Here is a 20,912-nt window from a genome sequence, read left to right as displayed (position 1 = left end):
CTTTGCATGTACCTCCAAGAATGTGAGGTTGGCTTGGTTTTGTCCAGACAGCAGGCCAGCCTGCCTGGTCTTCTCACGGGCAGAGTGAAGAAGATCTTGGGCCTCCTGGAGTTTGCTGTCATGGTCAGACATCTTTCCTTTTATCTAGGAAGGTATATAAATACTAATGAATACATATCAGTTAAGAATCGTTGGCTTGCGAGGTTTATAAATTGTGAGTTGCAAGCACCTCCTCTTTTAGGTCTTCCGTGGCCTGATGGGGATTACCAAACATCCTCTTCACTTTCTGGAACAACTCTTCTGCTAGACTGGAAGGATCGAGGGCATTAAAATTAGTTTTTAAAATATTCTAGTATTATGTTTAAAATGGTTTATTTTCAATTAATGTCTGTGGATCGCATACAAAATCCTGCCAAATACTCAGGAGAACAAGTTTTGAACAGCAAACTTCGCACCTTTGAAAAGGACTTTTCTGAACATTTGTATGTTTACCACAGAGGCTGAGAATGCATGATTAGCGTGAACTGAGACAAGAAGAATCTCGCTCTCCCCAGTTGATGCCACTCAGAGGATTTTGCACAGTTTTGGCGGATACATGCAAGGTAATTATTGGACTTGGAGTATAACATTAATGAAGTCTATGGGGGGACAGTGAGATGAAAACAAGAGTAAAAATAAATATGTACTCCAAATGATCACAGTGACTATACATAATGTTCATGAAAAAACATTTGTAGCTAGGTTTTCAGGCATTCGTATAAAGAGATGTGTGTTTTATTGGCTGGTTTGCTTGAACTCTGTGCAGGGTTCAATCTCAAAGACAAGAGCGTGGCGAGGGCGATTTATCTTTCGCCTTATTTTCCATGCGCACTATCTCCCAATACCGTGTCCGTCTTTGAGTCTTTCCTGAGTTCACCCCTATTCCCGTATCTCAGCATCGTTATGTCCGTGTCTCCCCCAGCAGCCATAGTTTTAATTAACTTATCGACCTCGTCAACATTTAATGCGCTAAAGAGATAAAGTGAGGGAGGAGGACGGGCGGAGGAAGAGAGTAGATTACTGATCGAAAACGGCAGAAAGGCTTCATCAGCGCAAAGTCGCGAGAGTGTGTAAGATGGGGATAATGTGCAGACAGTCAAACCGACTTTCTAGTTTATTTCATTGCTTTTATATTGATTGGAAAGAAAAGCCATAATAAGCAGTCATAGAGATAATGTGCCTTGAATTAACAGCCTTAAAGTCAGTGTCATAGTATACTAGCTTGTAATATGGATAATAGCATCTTTTTCATTAGCATGCCAGCAGCAGATCACCGACTATAACCGTCTATAATAAAAGCAGATCTGAAAATGTGTGTGCATTCATACTCCATCTCTTCCTCAGCAATGAGCCGCTTCCCTCCCAGGTGTCGTTTTCTCATCTCGGCCAGCATGGCCTGAATCTCCTCCTTCATCTCCTTCAAACTTTTTTCCGGCGTCCCGTCTTTGCGCGCCAGCATTCGGTTCAACTCGTCAGCTTTGGACTGGAGGTCTGCACACAAAGATGAGAAATGTTGCTCCATGTGCAGCTTTTATGCGCTAAAAATTCATCCACGATGGTACACAGAAGTAATGGGGATGAGGAGAGCCGCTTCGATTGGCTTAGGAGTCGGCTGCATTCCATCTTACAGTGGCGCAGTCAAAAAGAAATACCAAAAGAAAGAATACTCCACCCATAGAATGAATTTTAATTGAACTTGGGAGGTATACTGTGGTTATTTCATACTGTCATAATGACATTTCTGTCTGTCGGCATAAAAGATTGTAAAACACAGGGAGTGTTCAGCTTTGTAGCAAAAACGCAATCCCGTCATTTGATCCAAACTCACTTGAACCGTTTCATCATCAGTCAAAGCTTTGGCAGACGCCATATTTGCATTTCTCTTGCGCAATGGAAGTCTATGAAATCTAAAACTAATCCGCGACAAACTGCTCTAAATCCTGTAAATGAGGATTGATTGAAAACATTAAAAAAAAAAAAAAACTGATATGAGGCATGCATCACATTTTTTTTCCCTGAAAAGAATGGACTCATGACATAAAGCCTCAAAAGTTGATCTGATTAAAGCAAGTTAAAACTTCGCACTGGCGAATGTGTGAACGTTTATTTTTTTGAGTGGGTGTGCATGGTCTCGGCCTTTCTTCTCATCTGAAATGTAAACATGATGTGATTACAGCCGAGACGCGAGCGAAGCCATCACGCTAATGAACAGCTGTAGTGCGTGCGTGTGCACGCGCGTGCCTCTGAGTCTGCATGTCACAGCCGTATAATTACACGCTGGGATTTAAAAGCCAATTAAACACTTAAAACGTGAATGGAATCATATTATGCTATCCAGTAAACACACACACATATACACAGTGAGTTTGTACAGTATTTCCCTGCCTCATTATCTGTAAGTGTGCGTGTGTGTCTTTAGTTGTATTTGTGTGTACTTTTACATTGGTGTTTATGCATTTTGCTTTTGAGTTTCTCTGTGTGTGTTTGATAGCCACTAATTATGTCCCTAATTGCTACTCTCAATCATCCACTGAGAACCGACGCACACTTCACACATACACACATTTTCATACGCAGTGATCCGGCAGAAGGCCAGAGAGAAAAGTTTCATCGCTTTCTCTGCAGCCCAGACAACATCACGTTTTGAGAATCGCAGTTATCTGAGCCGCAATCGGATTTTACAACGCGTTACCTGTAAAAGTTGCACTGGGGAGGGTGTCGGAAAAATAAAAAGGAAAAGGAAAAGAGAATTGTGAGTCAGAAACTCAGAAACTTGTAAGCAAGAATAAATCTTTTATCGACGTATGTGGAACACGCGCTTTGTTACGATTTGATTCTCTGTCATCAAAAAAAAAAAAAAAAAAAAAAAAAGTTAAATAGTGACTATTAGGGATGTAACGATATCCAAACCTCACGGTACAATATCACGATATAAAGCTCACGATACGATAATTATCACGATATTTTGGGGAGGTTGGTGATATTTAAATTAAAAAAGGTCACTATGTAAAAAAAAATAGCTAATACTAAAAAAAATACAATATTGTGCATTTGTACATAACATCAATGTTATGTTATTGTTTTATTATTATTATGCTATAGTTGTTCCACATATTGAATTGTTTCACAGGCATATTACGTTCCCCTTCATCTGACAATTAGTGTAGATTTTAAACATAGAAGGGCCAAAACATCCCTAATGAAAATTAAATTGCACTAAAAACTAGCCACCTGAGGGTGCTAGACTTGCAAAAGTGGTAGTCAAACTGACTTTTTCACAGATGTGTGGCATTTAAATATCGTGAACATGACGACGACGATATTGTGGCAGTTTTAATATCACGCTTATCGTTACATCTAGAGGTGGGAATCTTGGGGCACCCCACGATTCGATTGCGATTACGATTCAGAGGCTACGATTCGATTATAAAACGATTATTGATTTCCCCCCAGGCAGCAGAAAAAAAACAATGTATTTTGGTGCTTTTAATGTTTCGTACATTAGTTACAAAAATAGTACAAAAGTCCTCTCAGGCCTAAATAAACTACTATTTCAGTATCAAGTTAACAGTTCAAAACAGTAAATAAAATACTCAAGTCCTCATTCTGTAACAACAGCTTTTAAGTATATTCAGTCTTCAACAGAATAAAACATAGCATTGAGCAAAAATATATTATTTTTATCCACTCAAAAGTGCACTGAGATATAAATGAAAGACAATGTGAACTACTACTTCAATACAAATGCCTAAAAAAAAAAAAAGTGCTTTCCTGCTTTTTAAGTTGTGTAAAGATGAACATGTAAACATTAAAGTTTCTCAGAGGTACAAAAAAAAAAAACCTCAAGTGCTTTTCTGCTTTTTAACTTGTGTAAACATGAACGTGTAAACATTAAAGGGATCGTTCGGCTTTTTTAACATGAATCTCAATTTGATCCTCACCTCCCGTGTGTGCGATCAGCACTGACTTCTTTCTGACAGCGTTCGGTGACACGCGTTCATGTTCGACGTTGGACGAGAGGAAAATAGTCCAGCAAGCTGGCTGGGGTCTCGGAAATAAAGCGTTTTTCTTTTAAAAAAAACTATTTGTTTTCAAAAGCGTGATACATTTCCACCACAATACTCTTTTCTGAATAAAGTCAGACGCCATTACCGCCAGCCACTACTTTTCTGTTCGTTCGTATCACTGCGCGACGCCCTGTAGAACGCTAACCGACGCACTGCAGCCAGCTAGCTGATACTTCCGCCTGAAGTTGTTTGCCTTTTCGGAGCAGGTCTGATCTGACGAAGAGGTGGGTTGGTCAGCTCAGCCATGCTTGTTGTTGTTTTGAATGTCGAGGCGTGAGTTGTGGATGTGTACTCTCGGTCCGTCCCATTAAGCGTCCCGAAGACCGCGCGCGCTACTGCGTTTCAGTTCCGCGTACTTTCCGCTCCGGTCCACTTTTAGTTTCGGTTCCCTTGGCATATTTATATAATCGGAATTTGGACTTTTGTGAATCGTTCTCGATTGTTCCACGGCCGAATCGTGAATAATCTAAGAATCGGAAAATTTGCACACCTCTAGTTACATCTCTAGTGACTATACACTAATCTATCACACTGCTGCAAAACAGTACACTAAAAATAAGGACATTTTACAATTTAAACAGTAAAAATTGTGTACCATACTGAAATGATTCATCCCATGTTTGATGGGGAAAAAAGTGTTAGAACTGAGAAAAATTGAGGTTGAAAAATAGCATTGATATGGCATGAATACTTAGAATGAGCACTGTAATAATTCTTTTTATTGTGAAACTTTAGTGGCCAATGTTCAAGCCACTTTGCTTAAATTCAAGACCTTTAATTCAATAAATGTGACCACTAGGAGAGGGTGATAAAGCTTCAATCTTATATTGCAATATTTCAAGCTAGTTTGTGCTAATATTAGTTATGAAATTTGCACAGTGATTGAGGTCATGTACATTTATTAGGGATGTTCAATACCACTTTTTTTTCCAGTCCTCTACCAGTACGAGTACTCAACTCTTGAGTATACCAATACCAAGTATAGATACCATCATACCACTTGTAGTTTTGATTAGTGATAGACCGATATGGCTTTTTCAAGGCCGATACTGATACAGATTATTAGTAGTCAAGGAGGACGATAACTGATATTTCAAGCCAATATTCATTTGTAGTAGAAGAGAAAATTAGTGTCACAATTTAAAAAAAACAAAAAAACAAAACTTTTCTTTTAATTTTAAACTATATTTTAATAGTTTTACATTTTCAAATTTTAAACTATATTGGCAGCTATTGGCAGATCTTCGCAGACAGTGAAAAATTGTCTGAATATGTTAGAAATACCAGCTTTATCGTCCTTCAGATTGGTAAAAAAGCCGATACCGATATTTGGAATTTTGACAAATATCGGATATACATATAAATATACATACATCAGATACTGGGTCTATCCCTAGTTTTGGTACATTTAATTAAAAAAAAAAAAGATCATCTTAAAGAAATATGTTGATATGGTAAAGATCTGACAATACTACATATTTGGAATAGTTTTAGTTCTTCTATACATTTTACATTTGTTAACTTCGGTAAACTTCAACCAAGTCCTTCACTAACGTTAATGCAATGCTAATACAATTCTTAATGTATTAAGTGTGATAGGGGAAAAAAATTAGTTTGCTGGCATCCAGTACTCCACTTCTCACTCAGTCAGCTGGGATGTGCACTATAAAAAAGTGGCTGTGAATTTTTACACCTTCCATGAAAAATCTTCCGTTATACAGTATTTGACTGTGCTGATCTATCGAAAGAATGTGTAACATAACCAAATATGGACACAGCAGCGCGAGAAACAGGATTGGGAGAGAATGAACGCAAAGCGAGGTGGTGTTGATCTGCGCCTACCTTGAGCACCCAGCAGTGTGTCCCTGATGAACTTCTCCAAGACCTCGGCTCGTTTTTCTATTCTGTCCGCATCATCTTCCACTTGTTCTCCATCAGCAGACACCTTGGTTGCCTACACGCAACGCATGCACACACGCACGTTCAATAAATGAACAGGTTATTGACTTCCCATGTCAAATGAACAATGACATGAGGATCATCAATATTTTAGTTTGTGTATGTAACCTCTTTTTTTTTTTTTTGTGATTATTGTCAACATCCACACTCTCATGCCTCTCCATACTATAGTACATGAATTATGTACAACAAAACACAAGCGCATCCACTGAGATCCAAACACAATCACACAAAAGATTTCAGGAATACAAGAAATGAATCACTGATGTGCACACGCACACACACTAACGCTGTAATTATTGATATTCAAAAGGACCATGCCCTGTCATCCATCAAGTGTGTGACTGAGCATGCGGCTGAATAACTGGTTGTGCACAAGTCACTAAAAATGTGTCGTTTGACAGCATAATTGTATATGTAAATACTTTTGCTATTCTGGTCAACTTGTTTTACTTTGCGGATTTCGAAAAACAAATTGCACACAAGTGTTTTGCAAATGAAACTGGGGAATATTTATTTATTTTATATCTGTTGAGTTAGACTTTTTTATGCTAACAAAAAGAGGCATGTTGATTCCCAAATTGTAGTCAGTTTTTATGTAGCCTGTCAAGACTTTTCCCCGCAGTTGACCCTCCAGATAAGAAAAAAATTCCACTGTAGTAAGAAGAGTTGATTACCATGGAGATTATGTTGTAAATTCTATTCAGTTTTGTTATATTTTTTATTTAGTTTTCAAAGCTTGCAACCATTCAATTTTAGTGTTATTTACATAAATACCCTTTTTTGTTTTTTGTTTTTTGTTTTTTATAAAAGGAGGCTCATATAGCTAAAACAAAACTGACATGATAGAGAAAAGCTGAGATCAGTTTTTGATTTTTGATCTCGCACCCAAAAATTTGTTAAATACAGGTGTCAGACCAATTCAAAAATTGTGTTCGCCAGTGTTATTTTCGATATATATAAAAAACCTAAAAAAAATAAAAAATTAGGTAATGAAGAAGATCTGCAATCATTACACAAAATATTAATAATAATAATAATAATAATAATAATAATAATAATAATAATAATCAACATTTTATTGGAAAAACAAAGCAGAGGTTTGGCACCATTCATTCACAGTCTTGGCCCCAAAGGGTGAATATCTAAAATCCATCTGTCTAATCTAACATCCATATAATCTAATCTAATCGAAATCATCTAATATCAATCTAATCTAATCTAATCTGATCTAAATCATCTAACATCCATCTAATCTAATCTAATCTAACATCCATCTAATATAATCTAACATCCATCTAATCTAATCTAATCCAGATCATCTAACATCCATCTAATCTATCCATCCATCCATCCATCTTCCTCCGCTTATCCGGGGTCGGGTCGCGGGGGCAGCAGCTTCAGGAGGGAAACCCAGACTTCCCTCTCCCCAGCCACTTCAACCAGCTCCTCCGGCGGGATCCCGAGGCGTTCCCAGGCCAGCCGAGAGACATAGTCTCTCCAGCGTGTCCTGGGTCGTCCCCGGGGCCTCCCGCCAGTGGGACATGCCCGGAACACCTCCCCAGGGAGGCGTCCAGGAGGCATCCGAACCAGATGCCCGAGCCACCTCAGCTGGCTCCTCTCAACGCGGAGGAGCAGCGGCTCGACTCTGAGTCCCTCCCGGATGACCGAGCTTCTCACCCTATCTCTAAGGGAGAGCCCGGACACCCTGCGGAGGAAGCTCATTTCGGCCGCTTGTATCCGGGATCTCGTTCTTTCGGTCACGACCCACAGCTCGTGACCATAGGTGAGGGTTGGAACGTAGATCGACCGGTAAATCGAGAGCTTTGCCTTTTGGCTCAGCTCTTTCTTCACCACGACGGACCGATACAGAGTCCGCATCACTGCAGACGCTGCACCGATCCGCCTGTCGATCTCCCGCTCCATCCCACCCTCACTCGTGAACAAGACCCCAAGATACTTGAACTCCTCCACTTGGGGCAGGATCTCATCCCCGACCTGAAGACGACACTCCACCCTTTTCCGACTGAGGACCATGGTCTCGGATTTGGAGGTGCTGATCCTCATCCCAGCCGCTTCACACTCGGCTGCGAACCGCTCCAGTGAGAGCTGAAGGCCCCGGCCTGATGAAGCCAACAGCACCACATCATCTGCAAAGAGCAGAGATGCAATGTTGAGGCCACCAAACCGGAACCCCTCCACGCCTCGGCTGCGCCTAGAAATTCTGTCCATAAAAGTTATGAACAGAATCGGTGACAAAGGGCAACCTTGGCGGAGTCCAACCCTCACCGGAAACGAATCCGACTTACTGCCGGCAATGCGGACCAAACTCTGGCAACGGTCGTACAGGGACCGAACAGCCCGTATCAAGGGGCCCGGCACCCCGTACTCCCGAAGCACCCCCCACAGAACTCCCCGAGGGACACGGTCGAACGCCTTCTCCAAATCCACAAAACACATGTGGACTGGTTGAGCGAACTCCCACGCACCCTCGAGGATCCTGCGGAGGGTGTAGAGCTGGTCCATTGTTCCACGGCCAGGACGAAAACCACACTGCTCCTCCTGTATCCGAGATTCGACCTCCCGACGGACCCTCCTCTCCAGCACCCCTGAATAGACCTTACCAGGGAGGCTGAGGAGTGTGATCCCTCTGTAGTTGGAACACACCCTCCGGTCCCCCTTCTTAAAAAGGGGGACCACCACCCCGGTCTGCCAATCCAGAGGCACTGTCCCCGATGTCCACGCGATGTTGTAGAGGCGTGTCAACCACGACAGCCCCACAACATCCAGAGTCTTTAGGAACTCCGGGCGGATCTCATCCACCCCCGGGGCCCTGCCACCGAGGAGCTTTCCAACCACCTCAGTGACTTCGACCCCAGAGATAGGAGAGCCCACCCCAGAGTCCCCAGACTCTGCTTCCTCAAAAGGAGACGTGTCGGTGGAATTGAGGAGGTCTTCGAAGTATTCCCCCCACCGCTTCACGACGTCCCGAGTCGAGGTCAGCAGCACCCCATCGCCACTATAAACAGTGTTAACGGTGCACTGCTTTCCCCTCCTGAGACGCCGGATGGTGGACCAGAATTTCCTCGAAGCCGTCCGGAAGTCGTTTTCCATGGCCTCACCGAATTCCTCCCATGCCCGAGTTTTTGCCTCAGCAACCGCCGAAGCCGCGTTCCGCTTGGCCATCCGGTACCTGTCAGCTGCCTCCGGAGTCCGACAGGCCAAAAAGGCCCGATAGGACTCCTTCTTCAGCTTGACGGCATCCCTTACCGCTGGTGTCCACCAGCGGGTTCGAGGATTGCCGCCACGACAGGCACCGACCACCTTACGGCCACAGCTCCGATCGGCCGCCTCAACAATGGAGGCGCGGAACATGGCCCATTCGGACTCAATGTCCCCCGCCTCCCCCGAGACAAGGGAGAAGCTCTGCCGGAGGTGGGCATTGAAACTCCTTCTGACAGGGGATTCCGCCAGACGTTCCCAGCAAACCCTCACAATACGTTTGGGTCTGCCAGGTCGGACCGGCATCTTCCCCCACCATCGGAGCCAACACACCACCAGGTGGTGATCAGTTGACAGCTCCGCCCCTCTCTTCACCCGAGTGTCCAAAACATGCGGCCGCAAATCCGATGACACGACTACAAAGTCGATCATCGAACTGCGGCCTAGGGTGTCCTGGTGCCAAGTGCACATATGGACACCCTTATGCTTGAACATGGTGTTCGTTATGGACAAACCGTGACGAGCACAGAAGTCCAATAACAGAACACCGCTCGGGTTCCGATCAGGGGGGCCGTTCCTCCCAATCACGCCCCTCCAGGTCTCACTGTCATTCCCCACGTGAGCGTTGAAGTCCCCCAGCAGGACGAGGGAGTCCCCAGAGGGAGCGCTCTCCAGCACACCCTCCAAGGACTCCAAAAAGGGTGGGTACTCTGAACTGCTGTTTGGTGCATATGCACAAACAACAGTCAGGACCCGTCCCCCCACCCGAAGGCGGAGGGAAGCAACCCTCTCGTCCACCGGGGTAAACCCCAACGTACAGGCGCCGAGCCGGGGGGCAATAAGTATGCCCACACCTGCTCTGCGCCTCACACCATGGGCAACTCCAGAGTGGAAGAGAGTCCAACCCCTCTCAAGAGGACTGGTACCAGAGCCCAAGCTGTGTGTGGAGGCGAGTCCGACTATGTCTAGTCGGAACTTCTCTGCCTCACACACCAGCTCGGGCTCCTTCCCTGCCAGAGAGGTGACATTCCATGTCCCAAGAGCCAGTTTCTGTAGCCGGGGGTCGGTCCGCCAAGGTCTCCTCCCTTGGCCGCCACCCAGCCTACACTGCACCCGACCCCTTTGGCCCCTCCCACCGGTGGTGAGCCCGTGGGAAGGGGGACCCACGTTGCCTCTTCGGGCTGTGCCCGGCCGGGCCCCATGGGTGCAGGCCCGGCCACCAGGCGCTCGCCAGCGAGCCCCGCCTCCAGGCCTGGCTCCAGAGGGGGGCCCCGGTGACCCGCGTCCGGGCGAGGGAAACGCTTCTCCAAATATCGTCGTCATCATAGGGGTCTTCTGAGCCGTTCTTAGTCTGGCCCCTCACCTAGGACCTGTTTGCCATGGGTGACCCTACCAGGGGCATAAAGCCCCAGACAACATAGCTCCTAGGGTCATTGGAACACGCAAACCCCTCCACCACGTTAAGGTACCGGCTCACGGAGGGGCCATCTAATCTAATCTAATCTAATCCAGATCATCTAACATCCATCTAATCCAATCTAATCCAGATCATCTAACATCCATCTAATCCAATCTAATCCAGATCATCTAACATCCATCTAATCAAATCCAATCCAGATCATCTAACATCCATCTAATCAAATCCAATCCAGATCATCTAACATCCATCTAATCAAATCCAATCCAGATCATCTAACATCCATCTAAACTAATCCATCCATCCATCCATCCATCCATCCATCCTCTCTCCTATAGCCTTCTGTCACATTTTGAATCAATTGGCAATGGCTGCAAAATACCAATTGTTATGATGCCTAGATTAGTATTTGTACCACTATTCTGATCTCTCTGCAACCTTGCCTGCTGTATAATTATGTACTTAGACTTATTTATCGACAAATTCTTCACATATACGACCTGTAAACCACCTTCAACTTTGATCTCGCTCTCTGCCGAAGCCCGTTTGCTAGATCCCGTGACGTTGAGACTGAGACAAAGGGGATGAAAGGAATAATTCGGGCGCAACAGGAAGGCACACTAGCGAGAGCGCGAAAACTAAAGTCGAGCCGAAAGCGACACAACGGCGCGCATACCCTGCTGTGGAGCTGGTCCATCTCAACAACCAGCGATCCCAAATTGGAGTCGGCCAGCTGCAGTAATCTCTCCGGAGCTTTCTGAGGTGACAGCATGTGCTGCAGGAGAGAGAGTAACATGAAGGAGGCACAACAGACAGATGATGTCTGACACAGTTTTGGCTCGGGGCTGAGAATTTTCAAACCTAGCTCGGGGAAGAAGAGAGTGCAAGTGGATAAAAAAAGTGTTCACTTTTAAGGATGGCATCCTCTTGATTGTCATTACGAGTCCAACGGTACCTTGAGTTCTTGGGTCATGTTTTCAAAGCGGTACAGGATCTTGTAAGGCGGCGGCAGGGGCGTGGTCAGCGTGATGTCAGTGACGATGCGATACAGGCGGTCCATGTCACTGATCAGCAAACCCGAGCACTCGTCGTCACACGCTGTGGACAAATACAGGAAGTTCAATGGCAGTCCAAGTCAAAGTAGGTACTGAGGGGAATGTTGCAAATATGATACAAAAAGATCAGGCAGATGCAGAAATCAAACATTTAGTTTAGTTGTGTGTATTATTATTATTATTATTATTATTATTATGGGTGTCAAATTAGTGCATTAATTTTGGTTTAATTTAAAGTTCCTTTAACGCCACTACTTTTATTTTTTTAATGCGCTATTAATGACCGCCCCTTATTTGGAAATCCCTCTACTGGGAGAATTCCGGTTAAAACGCAGCAGACACATCCACGTAAAAATTTAGTAGTAATTAATTTAATAATAATGCATACATTTGTGGAGACTGGGGTCAAGTTGTATTTTATAATTTTAAAAATGTTTCACAATAATAATAATTTTATATATACAGTGCGTTACTTTAAAGGTCCTTTAACGCAACTATTTTTTTTTTTTTTATACAATTACTCTAAGCAGAAATTTATTAGGAATAAATCTATTAATAATAAATAGATAGGTGCAGACTGGGGTCAAAGTTATATTTTACAATTTTATAAATGTGCAGAATTTCACAAGTTACTTCATGGTGAAGATTAGATAGGTCTAAATATGAAAAGAAAAATCCACTGAGCTGTCACCAACGTCTTACAAATGCAATTATGCCATCTAGTGGCAGAAAAATGACCAACGCAAATCATTATCACACTCGTTTTTTACAGTACAGTACTGTACATCCTTTTAATTTTAACTCAATTTGAATTATGATGAGATTTCTGTATCAATGACTAAAAGATGCAGACATATTTCTAGTTAACTTTTTTCCCCACTTTTATTTTAACAAGAGCATGAAAACATAGAAAACAATATTTTATTATACATTTAAGAACAGATATAAATGAATGTGAATAATCGTGAGTTAACCATTTAAGTCATGCGATTATGATTAAAAAATGTAATTGCCTGACACTATCTTTAATTATTTATTTATTAGCTAGTTGTTTTCATCAATGTTTTAATGTGCAAGCATGACTTTTCCGCACTTCCAACTACACCCGGTGTCATAACCTTGAGGGACTTTTTTTTTTTCCATGAGTAGCAATTGAACAGCTCGTTGTGTGTGTGTGAGAGCACACAGCGCAGGGAGTTTAAGCGCACCTGTTATGAGCACACACCGCAGGCTGAGAATACACATAAATTGCGCATCAGGGGACCAATTCAGACACACGCGGCGCACTACGTGTGTGTGCGCATGCAGCGGAGAGTTTTCCTTTCCTTTCTGCAGCCCGGGGCTGATTTATTGCTGGAATTAAAATTTCTGACAGGGGGAATCTAAGATAAATTAAACAGAAATACTTTCTACTCTATCAATCTATGACAGAACCAGAGAGTGCAGGAACACACAAATACACTCAGAGACACACACACAAATCATATACCAAAAAAAATCTCAACTTGATTAAAATAACAATAACTAATCCCTTATTTAAAGTGAGTTTAAAGACCGGAAAATCCCTTTGAATGTTTTATGCATAATATTTTTTACACAACATAGCATAGTCAGCACAAAAAAAGTCTTGATTATCACATCAGTTATTAAATACCACATGCAATATTGAAAATCATGTAAAATTAGATATCATTGTAACAACTATACGCACTCGAACAATGCATGTTTAATTAAAGACACTAAAGTGGAATCGGGGATGTATTTTAAGATATTTATTAGACATGTTTGAAAATAATTTGGCCATGGCTGATGGCTTCATATAAAAACATACCTTGCATTATTTTGTGCAACTGTAAACCTCAGTTAGCGAGTTACTCGGGATGTAACGATATACAAACATCACGATACTGTCACGATATGAAGGTCACAATACGATAATTATCATGATATTGTGGGGAGGTTGGCGATACAAAAAAAAGGTCACAATAATGTAAAAAATGACCTCATATTAAATAAAATACACACAATATTGTGCCTACAATAACACTTAATATTGAGTCACTTACTTGGTAATGCAAACACATTGAGCTCCTCCATATATTGACTCGGTTCAAAAGCATATTACGTGCTCAATCTGACCATAAGCGTGGATTTTAAATATAGAAAGGCCAAAACATGCCTTGGGAAAATTAAAATGCACTAAAAAACTAGCCACCAGAGGGTGCTAGAACTGCCCAAGTGGAACTCAACCAGACTTTTTAAACAGATGTGCTGCTTTTATCTCATTTGCTCCCAAAAACGTATAAATACGTTCTATTTTAAATGTTTTAAGTATCCCTTAGATGTATTTATACGTTGTTTATGTTAGAGCATGCATAAGGCTTTGATGCAGCCTCTCAACTGCAAAGAACGGTTGAAGAAATGGTAGTTATTACACAAACAGCCAGCAGGTGGCAGCAGAACCAAGGAGATCAACCAGGCCCATGTTGAAAAAAAAAAAAAAAAAGATCAATTACTCACAATTCTAAATAGATTTGTGAATAATGATGAAACTTGGCTATATTCTAATGTTAATTGCTGCAAAACGGAAACAGATAAAACGATACTTCTTTTTTTCCCTGATGAAAGAAGAGACTTTAATCTTTCTTTTGGGAGGTCCATGTTTTTATAGCAATAGAACACGATATTCTGTGGGCCTTGCAAAATCAGTCTAAATCCAGTAAAAAAGCCTGGAGTGAGGGGGATTGCTTCTGTGAAAATGGCTGCGAGTGAATGAGTTAATATCATGACATGATGACGACCATATATTGTGGCAGTTTTAATATCACGATATCACGGTATTTGTAATATCGTTGCATCCCTACTAGCTACGCCCCGAAAATGTATCTTTTCCTACTGCAGTCATAAGAAAGATGCTTGACAAAATAGCATCACTTTTTTCAAATGATTTTATAGACAATTTTTTTTTTGGAATTATTCAAATGAAGTAGGATGGTTAACAGCACTCATCTCTTAGATGTGTCAAAAATTCAATTCCATTTTTTTCCCCCTTTACAGGGACTTATATTTAATGTTGATATTTTATTGATATAAATTAATTAATGATATATTGAAGGTTTGCATTAGTTTTTCACTCTAACCACTCACTGCAAAACACACACGACATGCAGGTGCAGAGTACAGCATTCGTTACCTTAATGTGAGCCGTTTGTTTTGGATGGCACATACAAATGTTGTCATTGAAATGTCCCGCGAGTCTGCATTCAAATCCAATGTGATTGGCCTATGGACATCTTTTAATTGGAAAAATTAAATATTTGGCGTAAAGCGGTATAAAACGAATCTGCCTGGAGGTTTTTTTTTTCTTTTCTTTTCTTCAAATTGTGGTCTAGAGAGACCTCATTTAAAAACATCACATTAAATGCAAATTAAAGTGAGACGGTAAAAGTATTACTGGAGGTGCTTTTTCTTTAATTCTTCTTTACGTTAACAGTTTTGACTGAGTGAGTTTGCACCTTAGAGGTTCCATTGTCGTCAGCGAAACAAGAAAGTAAAATAGCAAATAAATAAACTCCCATAACTGTCAATCAAACCCTGTTGAAAAGTAACCAGCGTTCCACCCGACATCTGATTGCCTCCGTCCGTCCATGTGACCCGTCAGGACTTGTTATTATGGTCTGGGGTGGCAACAGGGCAGCCAGTTTGGTGTCAAACTAGCACAATTGCACAGCTTAATGCGCGCTTGGCACCTGAACGCGTCGAGCAATCACCTCCGCCACCAGCTAGCAGCAATTTCTTAACAGCATCTGTCTTCCAAATTTCTTTCTATACTCTCCCTGGTACACACACGCATGCCCGCCTCAAGACATGCTAATGGAAGTAAATTGGCCCCGCCATTATGATCATATTAAGTTGAAATTAGCTCCAAATGACATTGAAATGATTGCCTAAATGAGCGGAATTTCAATTCTGATGCAGGGCCCTCCGTCTCCCAGGGCAACCAGGGTGAAAGACGCTCATTTGCACTCGCTCGGCAAAATAAAGTCAAAATGGCAACATCAGGTGAACGCGCTGTGTCGGCTGTCGGTGCCTACAGAGGGAAGATTGGAGAAGAAAAAAAAAAAAAGGAGCTGAGGGAGGATGCCTGTGGGCACACAATGTTGCAATTTTCATTTTTTTTTTTTTTTTTTTTTGTAAACCGTCAGCAAAACCGGATAATGATTTCAGTTTTAAGTTATTATATTTAGATGCTTTGAATGATTTTGATTACATATCCACTGAAAATGGACGCTTTCATTGGCATGACAATAGTTACTGTGTAAAACAATAGACCTATTATCAGCCGGGCTGATTATCAGCGCCAATATTCAGCACTATTATTTAGGGCTGGGTATTGCCGCCCACTTCACGATACGATATGTATCACGATACAGGGCTCACGATACGATACGTATCGCGATACATATGTATCCCAATACTTGATCTTCAAGGCGATACGTATCCCGATCTTTCACATTCATTTACTTGCATTTTATAATAACAGTCATATGTATACCTAAAGTATGTTTATTATGCTGGATGACAAAAATGTTTTTGTTAGTAGCTCTTCTGGTTTACCACCAAGCGGCATGCCTGGTCTAAATATGTACGTACTGCAGAGCGAGGAGCAGTTTTCACAGACACACCAGGAAAATTTATTAATAGGCAGGAGCCGATATGAGTAAAAATATCAAAGTATTAAAAAGCTCTAAAATGTGTTTATTTGAAATATTTGGTAAAATAAAAACTTTTTTTTCATGTAACACATTCTATTTCATTTTTAAACAAAATTTAAGAAAATTGGTACATTAAGACACATGTGCCATGTTACGTTTAGAAGTAAATAAATGTTGATGTTCTTCCTCTGCTTTCATTTTTCTGAGCAAGACACGGTGTCCAATCACTGGTGAGCTATTTTTGCATTAATTGAAGGCAATTAACTTCAAAGACGCTGCTGGTTTTTATTTTTTTAGGTACAATGCAAGCTGCAAAGGCAAACGTTAACTGTCTATTGAAAGTTAACCAGCAATATCGATTCTGACGCCTGCGTATCGATACGTGTATTGTAATGAGGCCCGCAACGATATATTGCCGTATCGATTTTTTGAGCACACCTCTACTATTATCGGTGTGGATAATATATTAAATTTTCAGCATATATATCCAGTGAACCCTGCATTTTTTTGTCTGATATAAAAACAAGATAAGTGAAAATTTTACATTTGAAATTTTTTTAAATTTTATTTACTGTAGAATACAACAAGGAGATATTTACTTGTTTTTAGTTTTCATCTATTTTTTAAGACATGCTTAAAACAAAGATGCCCATTACAGTGGTTCTTAACCTGATCTTTACATGGGGATTTGGTGCGCTCAATAATTAACTTTTGACTGTAGTAATAGTATTTTCTGTAATTTCTTTATTATTTTAATCCCTTCATAATATGCTGAGCCCCCCCCCCCCCCAAAAAAAAAAAAAAAAGTATAACATGTATAACAGAACATATGGTGTTCCACAGGATTCAATTCTAGGGCCTCTTCTGATTATTCTAGAGTATACAGAAGGCTTTGATACAGCTTCTGACATGAACAGGTGGCTTAAAGAAATGGTAGTTATTACACAAAACGGCCAGCAGGTAGCAGCAGAGTACAATAGATCAGCCAGGGCCATGTTGCAACAACTTCTTTTTGCCAATGTTTTCACCAGGAATGCGAATATTGATATATTCTAATGCTGATTGCTGCAAAACGGAAAGAGATACAAATATACTTATTTTTCCCTGATGAAAAAGAGAGACTCTAATCTTTCTTTTGGTAGGTTCCATGTTTTTATAACAATAGAACAGAATATTGTGCGCACCTCGCAAAATCAGTCAAAATCCAGTAAAACAGCCGGTAGAGAAGGGGGTTGCTTCAGTGAAAATGGCTGCCAGTGAATGAGTTAAATATATGTCAGCAATAATAATTGATACTAGCTGGAGGCTTTATATTCCCTTTCCGTGAAAGTGAATATAGGCTCCAAATATTGGTTATCAGCAGGTCTATCTCTAGGCACAACCCCCTAAAACTAACTCAGTAGTAAACCTGGCTAAGTTATACAAAATTTTACTCGGAATAAATTTCACTGATCAGGAATGAATTTGGTGGACATACAGTGCAAACAAAATTTAACACACCCAGATCAAATACTAGGTTTTTGCCATATAAAAAAATGGTCTACGAAATCATTTCAAAATCTTAATTTAAAAGATGAGTGACCACAAAACTGCATTGATGTCTTTTTTTTTTTTTTTTTTTTAAGTGGGTGGAGCATGGAGTAAAAGTTTAGAACTATGAATTACTCAAAAGCTGCAGCGGGAATTTCACCTTATAAACGCATTTAAAAAAAAATTTGCATAGCTATAAAGGTGGTTTGTGTCAATGAAGTTGATGAACAGCACAATAATAATATGAATTCCAAGTGTGATAGGTGTATAAAATGTTGCGTGTTAGTCCTTACAGATGATCCCAGACGGTCCACACACATGCCTTTCCATGCACTGGTCACAAGACCTCCCAGAAGCCCCGAACGTGCACCGGCATTGGCCAGTGACGGGGTCACATGGTCCGGGCAAGGCCCCCCACGGGGAACACTTACACTCCTCGCATCGACCGCCGGGCGTCCGAGGGTTACCATAGTAACCGGTGGAACACCTGGATGGAAAAAGAAAAGTGTTAGCATTCAGGAAGTCGATAATAAAACTGGAAATACAACTTTTGCAACAAATGCCTGGAAAAAAAAAAAAAAAAAGTAACGTGGACAAATTTCGAATTTGACCTTTCACAATATTTCCCCTCATATCCCTCAGGACAGGCTGTACAATGGTAGTCATCGTAGCCTTCGGTGACGCAGAATGGACTGAAACTGGACACACAGAAGTAGTTCAGTTCATAATATCAACAAAGAACAAAGGCAAAACAGATTAGAAAATGTCAACACATACTTGTTCCCAGGATTAGTAAGTGGGCAGGCGCAAGGTTTGCAGTCGTCACGGAATCCTCGAACCACGCCGTAGAAACCGGGAGCGCAGCGCTCGCAGTGATCGCCCTCTGTGTTGTCTTGACAGTTCTTTATAGAGCACACAAATACACAAAGAGACACACGTGACGCAAAAGACATTATGACAAGAGGCCGTTAATTCTATTGTAAATTAAAAAAAAAAAAACCTTTCGGATGATATAATTATTTCTAATTATATTATCAAGACGTAAGAATTCAAGATAAGCAAACATAAAAAGTGCGCCAAACATCATTTCATCATCAAGTCTAAAGCCCAATTCACACTGACTCCTGAACGGGCGCGGTGCGTTTTCCGTACGACGGCCGTACGGACGCCACAAGGACTGCAATTCACACCGCTTGCGTTGCGTGTCCAGAAATCTACTCCCGACAGACCACGAGATCACGTGGGGTTCACGCTGGCAGGTTGAGTTTACCCAATAACAACCGTGTATATAGAGTCCTATTTGTAAACAATAGCCACGTTTGCCTGTTGTCACATCGATATGCTTTTTGGACATTATTTCTGGGACTTCTACCATGGCTGTTCTCCACGGGTAAGTACGTTTTGTGTATAAATAGTGTCATTTTCTTGTGTTTAATTTATTCTGAGCCCATTTTTTGTCTTAAATGTCCGACTGATGTCATGCTATGCAGCTAGCTAGCTTCCCTCCCCAAAAAACGAGTTCGCAAACTGTTTTATTTTGAAATATACCGGATTTACCTTAACGCGAGACGCTCAATTTCCTGTCTGGCTCGTGTAATTTCTTCAGCTTCATGAAAATCCGCATGTGGCGTCCGGAAGAAATAGAACGCTTGCGGAAACCTTCCGCATCGTCGCAGTCGTTCCGCACCGCACCGAAGCTGGTGTGAATTGACACGTAGACTTGAATGCGTTCTATTGTTGTGGCGTCCGTACGGCCGCCGTACGGAGAACGCACCGCGTCCATTCCGCAGTCAGTGTGAATTGGGCTTAATAAACAGCCATTTCATGCTAAAATAATACAATTGTAATGGCTTACGTTTTGAGATTAATTTTATTTTCATGTTCTAATTTTTCTTTTTTCAGTGTATGAACATGTACATTTAATAGCAATGAAAAATAATTTTGTGTTAGAATATGCTAAAATACAGTCAAAGGTTATCAAATGTATGTCCCATTCAATACTTGTTGGAATTTTGTTAAAGTTTTTTTTTTTTTGTAAAAAATCAAATTTAATTAAAATAGTCAGGTGCTCGTATTTCAAACGATATCTCTTGTGGCTGTTTCTGCAATCAGGAACTAGAAAATTGCTATGAATTTTGTGCAATTTTAAGAAAAAAAATCTATATTGGGATTAAAATTACCTGTCATGATTTGTTTTGTTTTTTTTATTTATGTATCAAAAATACTAGTGGTATCAGTACTTGGTATCGGTATCAGTGAGTACTCAAGAGTTGAGTACTCGTACTGGTATCGGTCTAACAAAAAAAAAAAAAAAAAAAAAAAACTGTCCACTGTAGAAGTAGCTGCCTAAGGAGTGAAAGAAAAATCATTTCTTTTCAGCACATTTCAAGGCCTTCTTTTTGACTGATTCAGGAAATATTGTCATTCACCATCCTGCCAAGTCACACGCACAGTCTAAAGAGATTCCATTCATGTACAGATGAATACTCTATTACAAGTTCCTTCACCGTCTTTGTTCGAATAGTCACAAAGGACACACATGCATACATATAAGGTTGTTTCTACGTGCGGGTGTAGTTTCCTTGCACTGTGTATTGAGGTTGAATTAGCTACATAAGAGGTGCATTTCTGATTATCCCCTGCGGGGTCATGACTTGTTGTGCAGTTTTGCTTCGTTAAAATGAGACCTTCAATCAGCTGTAACAGGAAGTTGCATTTCCATTAACTTCCTGTGTTCCTCGTTACTGCTAATTATCCCAGAAACAAACTCGTTTAGCGTTTTCAATTTGGCTCGCTCGGTTAGAAAACTCTAATGACGCCGTTATGGAAGGCGCAATGAAAATGGGCGAGGGAGAAAGGAATGGCTTTGAGGCAGAACAGCGGTAGAAATAAAATAAGTGTAAAGGGA

At 41.3% G+C, this 20,912-nt stretch overlaps 1 protein-coding gene across 2 annotated transcripts in view; it reads right to left on the bottom strand.

Moving 5' to 3' along the window:
* The window catches only part of lama2 (laminin, alpha 2), a 153,387-nt gene that overhangs the window by 31,021 nt on the left and 101,454 nt on the right, over positions 1–20,912 (bottom strand). For both annotated transcript variants that reach the window (XM_077510840.1, XM_077510841.1), the window contains 9 exons: positions 18,782–18,906; positions 18,616–18,702; positions 18,298–18,491; positions 11,660–11,802; positions 11,381–11,479; positions 5,949–6,060; positions 1,368–1,530; positions 230–308; positions 13–144 (listed from right to left, as the gene is read on the bottom strand). In XM_077510840.1, coding sequence (XP_077366966.1) covers positions 13–144; positions 230–308; positions 1,368–1,530; positions 5,949–6,060; positions 11,381–11,479; positions 11,660–11,802; positions 18,298–18,491; positions 18,616–18,702; positions 18,782–18,906 — 1,134 coding nt within the window. The remainder of the gene's footprint in view (positions 1–12; positions 145–229; positions 309–1,367; positions 1,531–5,948; positions 6,061–11,380; positions 11,480–11,659; positions 11,803–18,297; positions 18,492–18,615; positions 18,703–18,781; positions 18,907–20,912) is intronic.

The sequence above is a fragment of the Festucalex cinctus genome, chromosome 21 (genome assembly GCF_051991245.1).
Source record: "Festucalex cinctus isolate MCC-2025b chromosome 21, RoL_Fcin_1.0, whole genome shotgun sequence".
Taxonomy (NCBI): domain Eukaryota; kingdom Metazoa; phylum Chordata; class Actinopteri; order Syngnathiformes; family Syngnathidae; genus Festucalex; species Festucalex cinctus.
The sequence above is the reverse complement of the archived record's forward strand: the minus strand, read 5'-3'. Positions and strand labels throughout refer to the sequence as shown.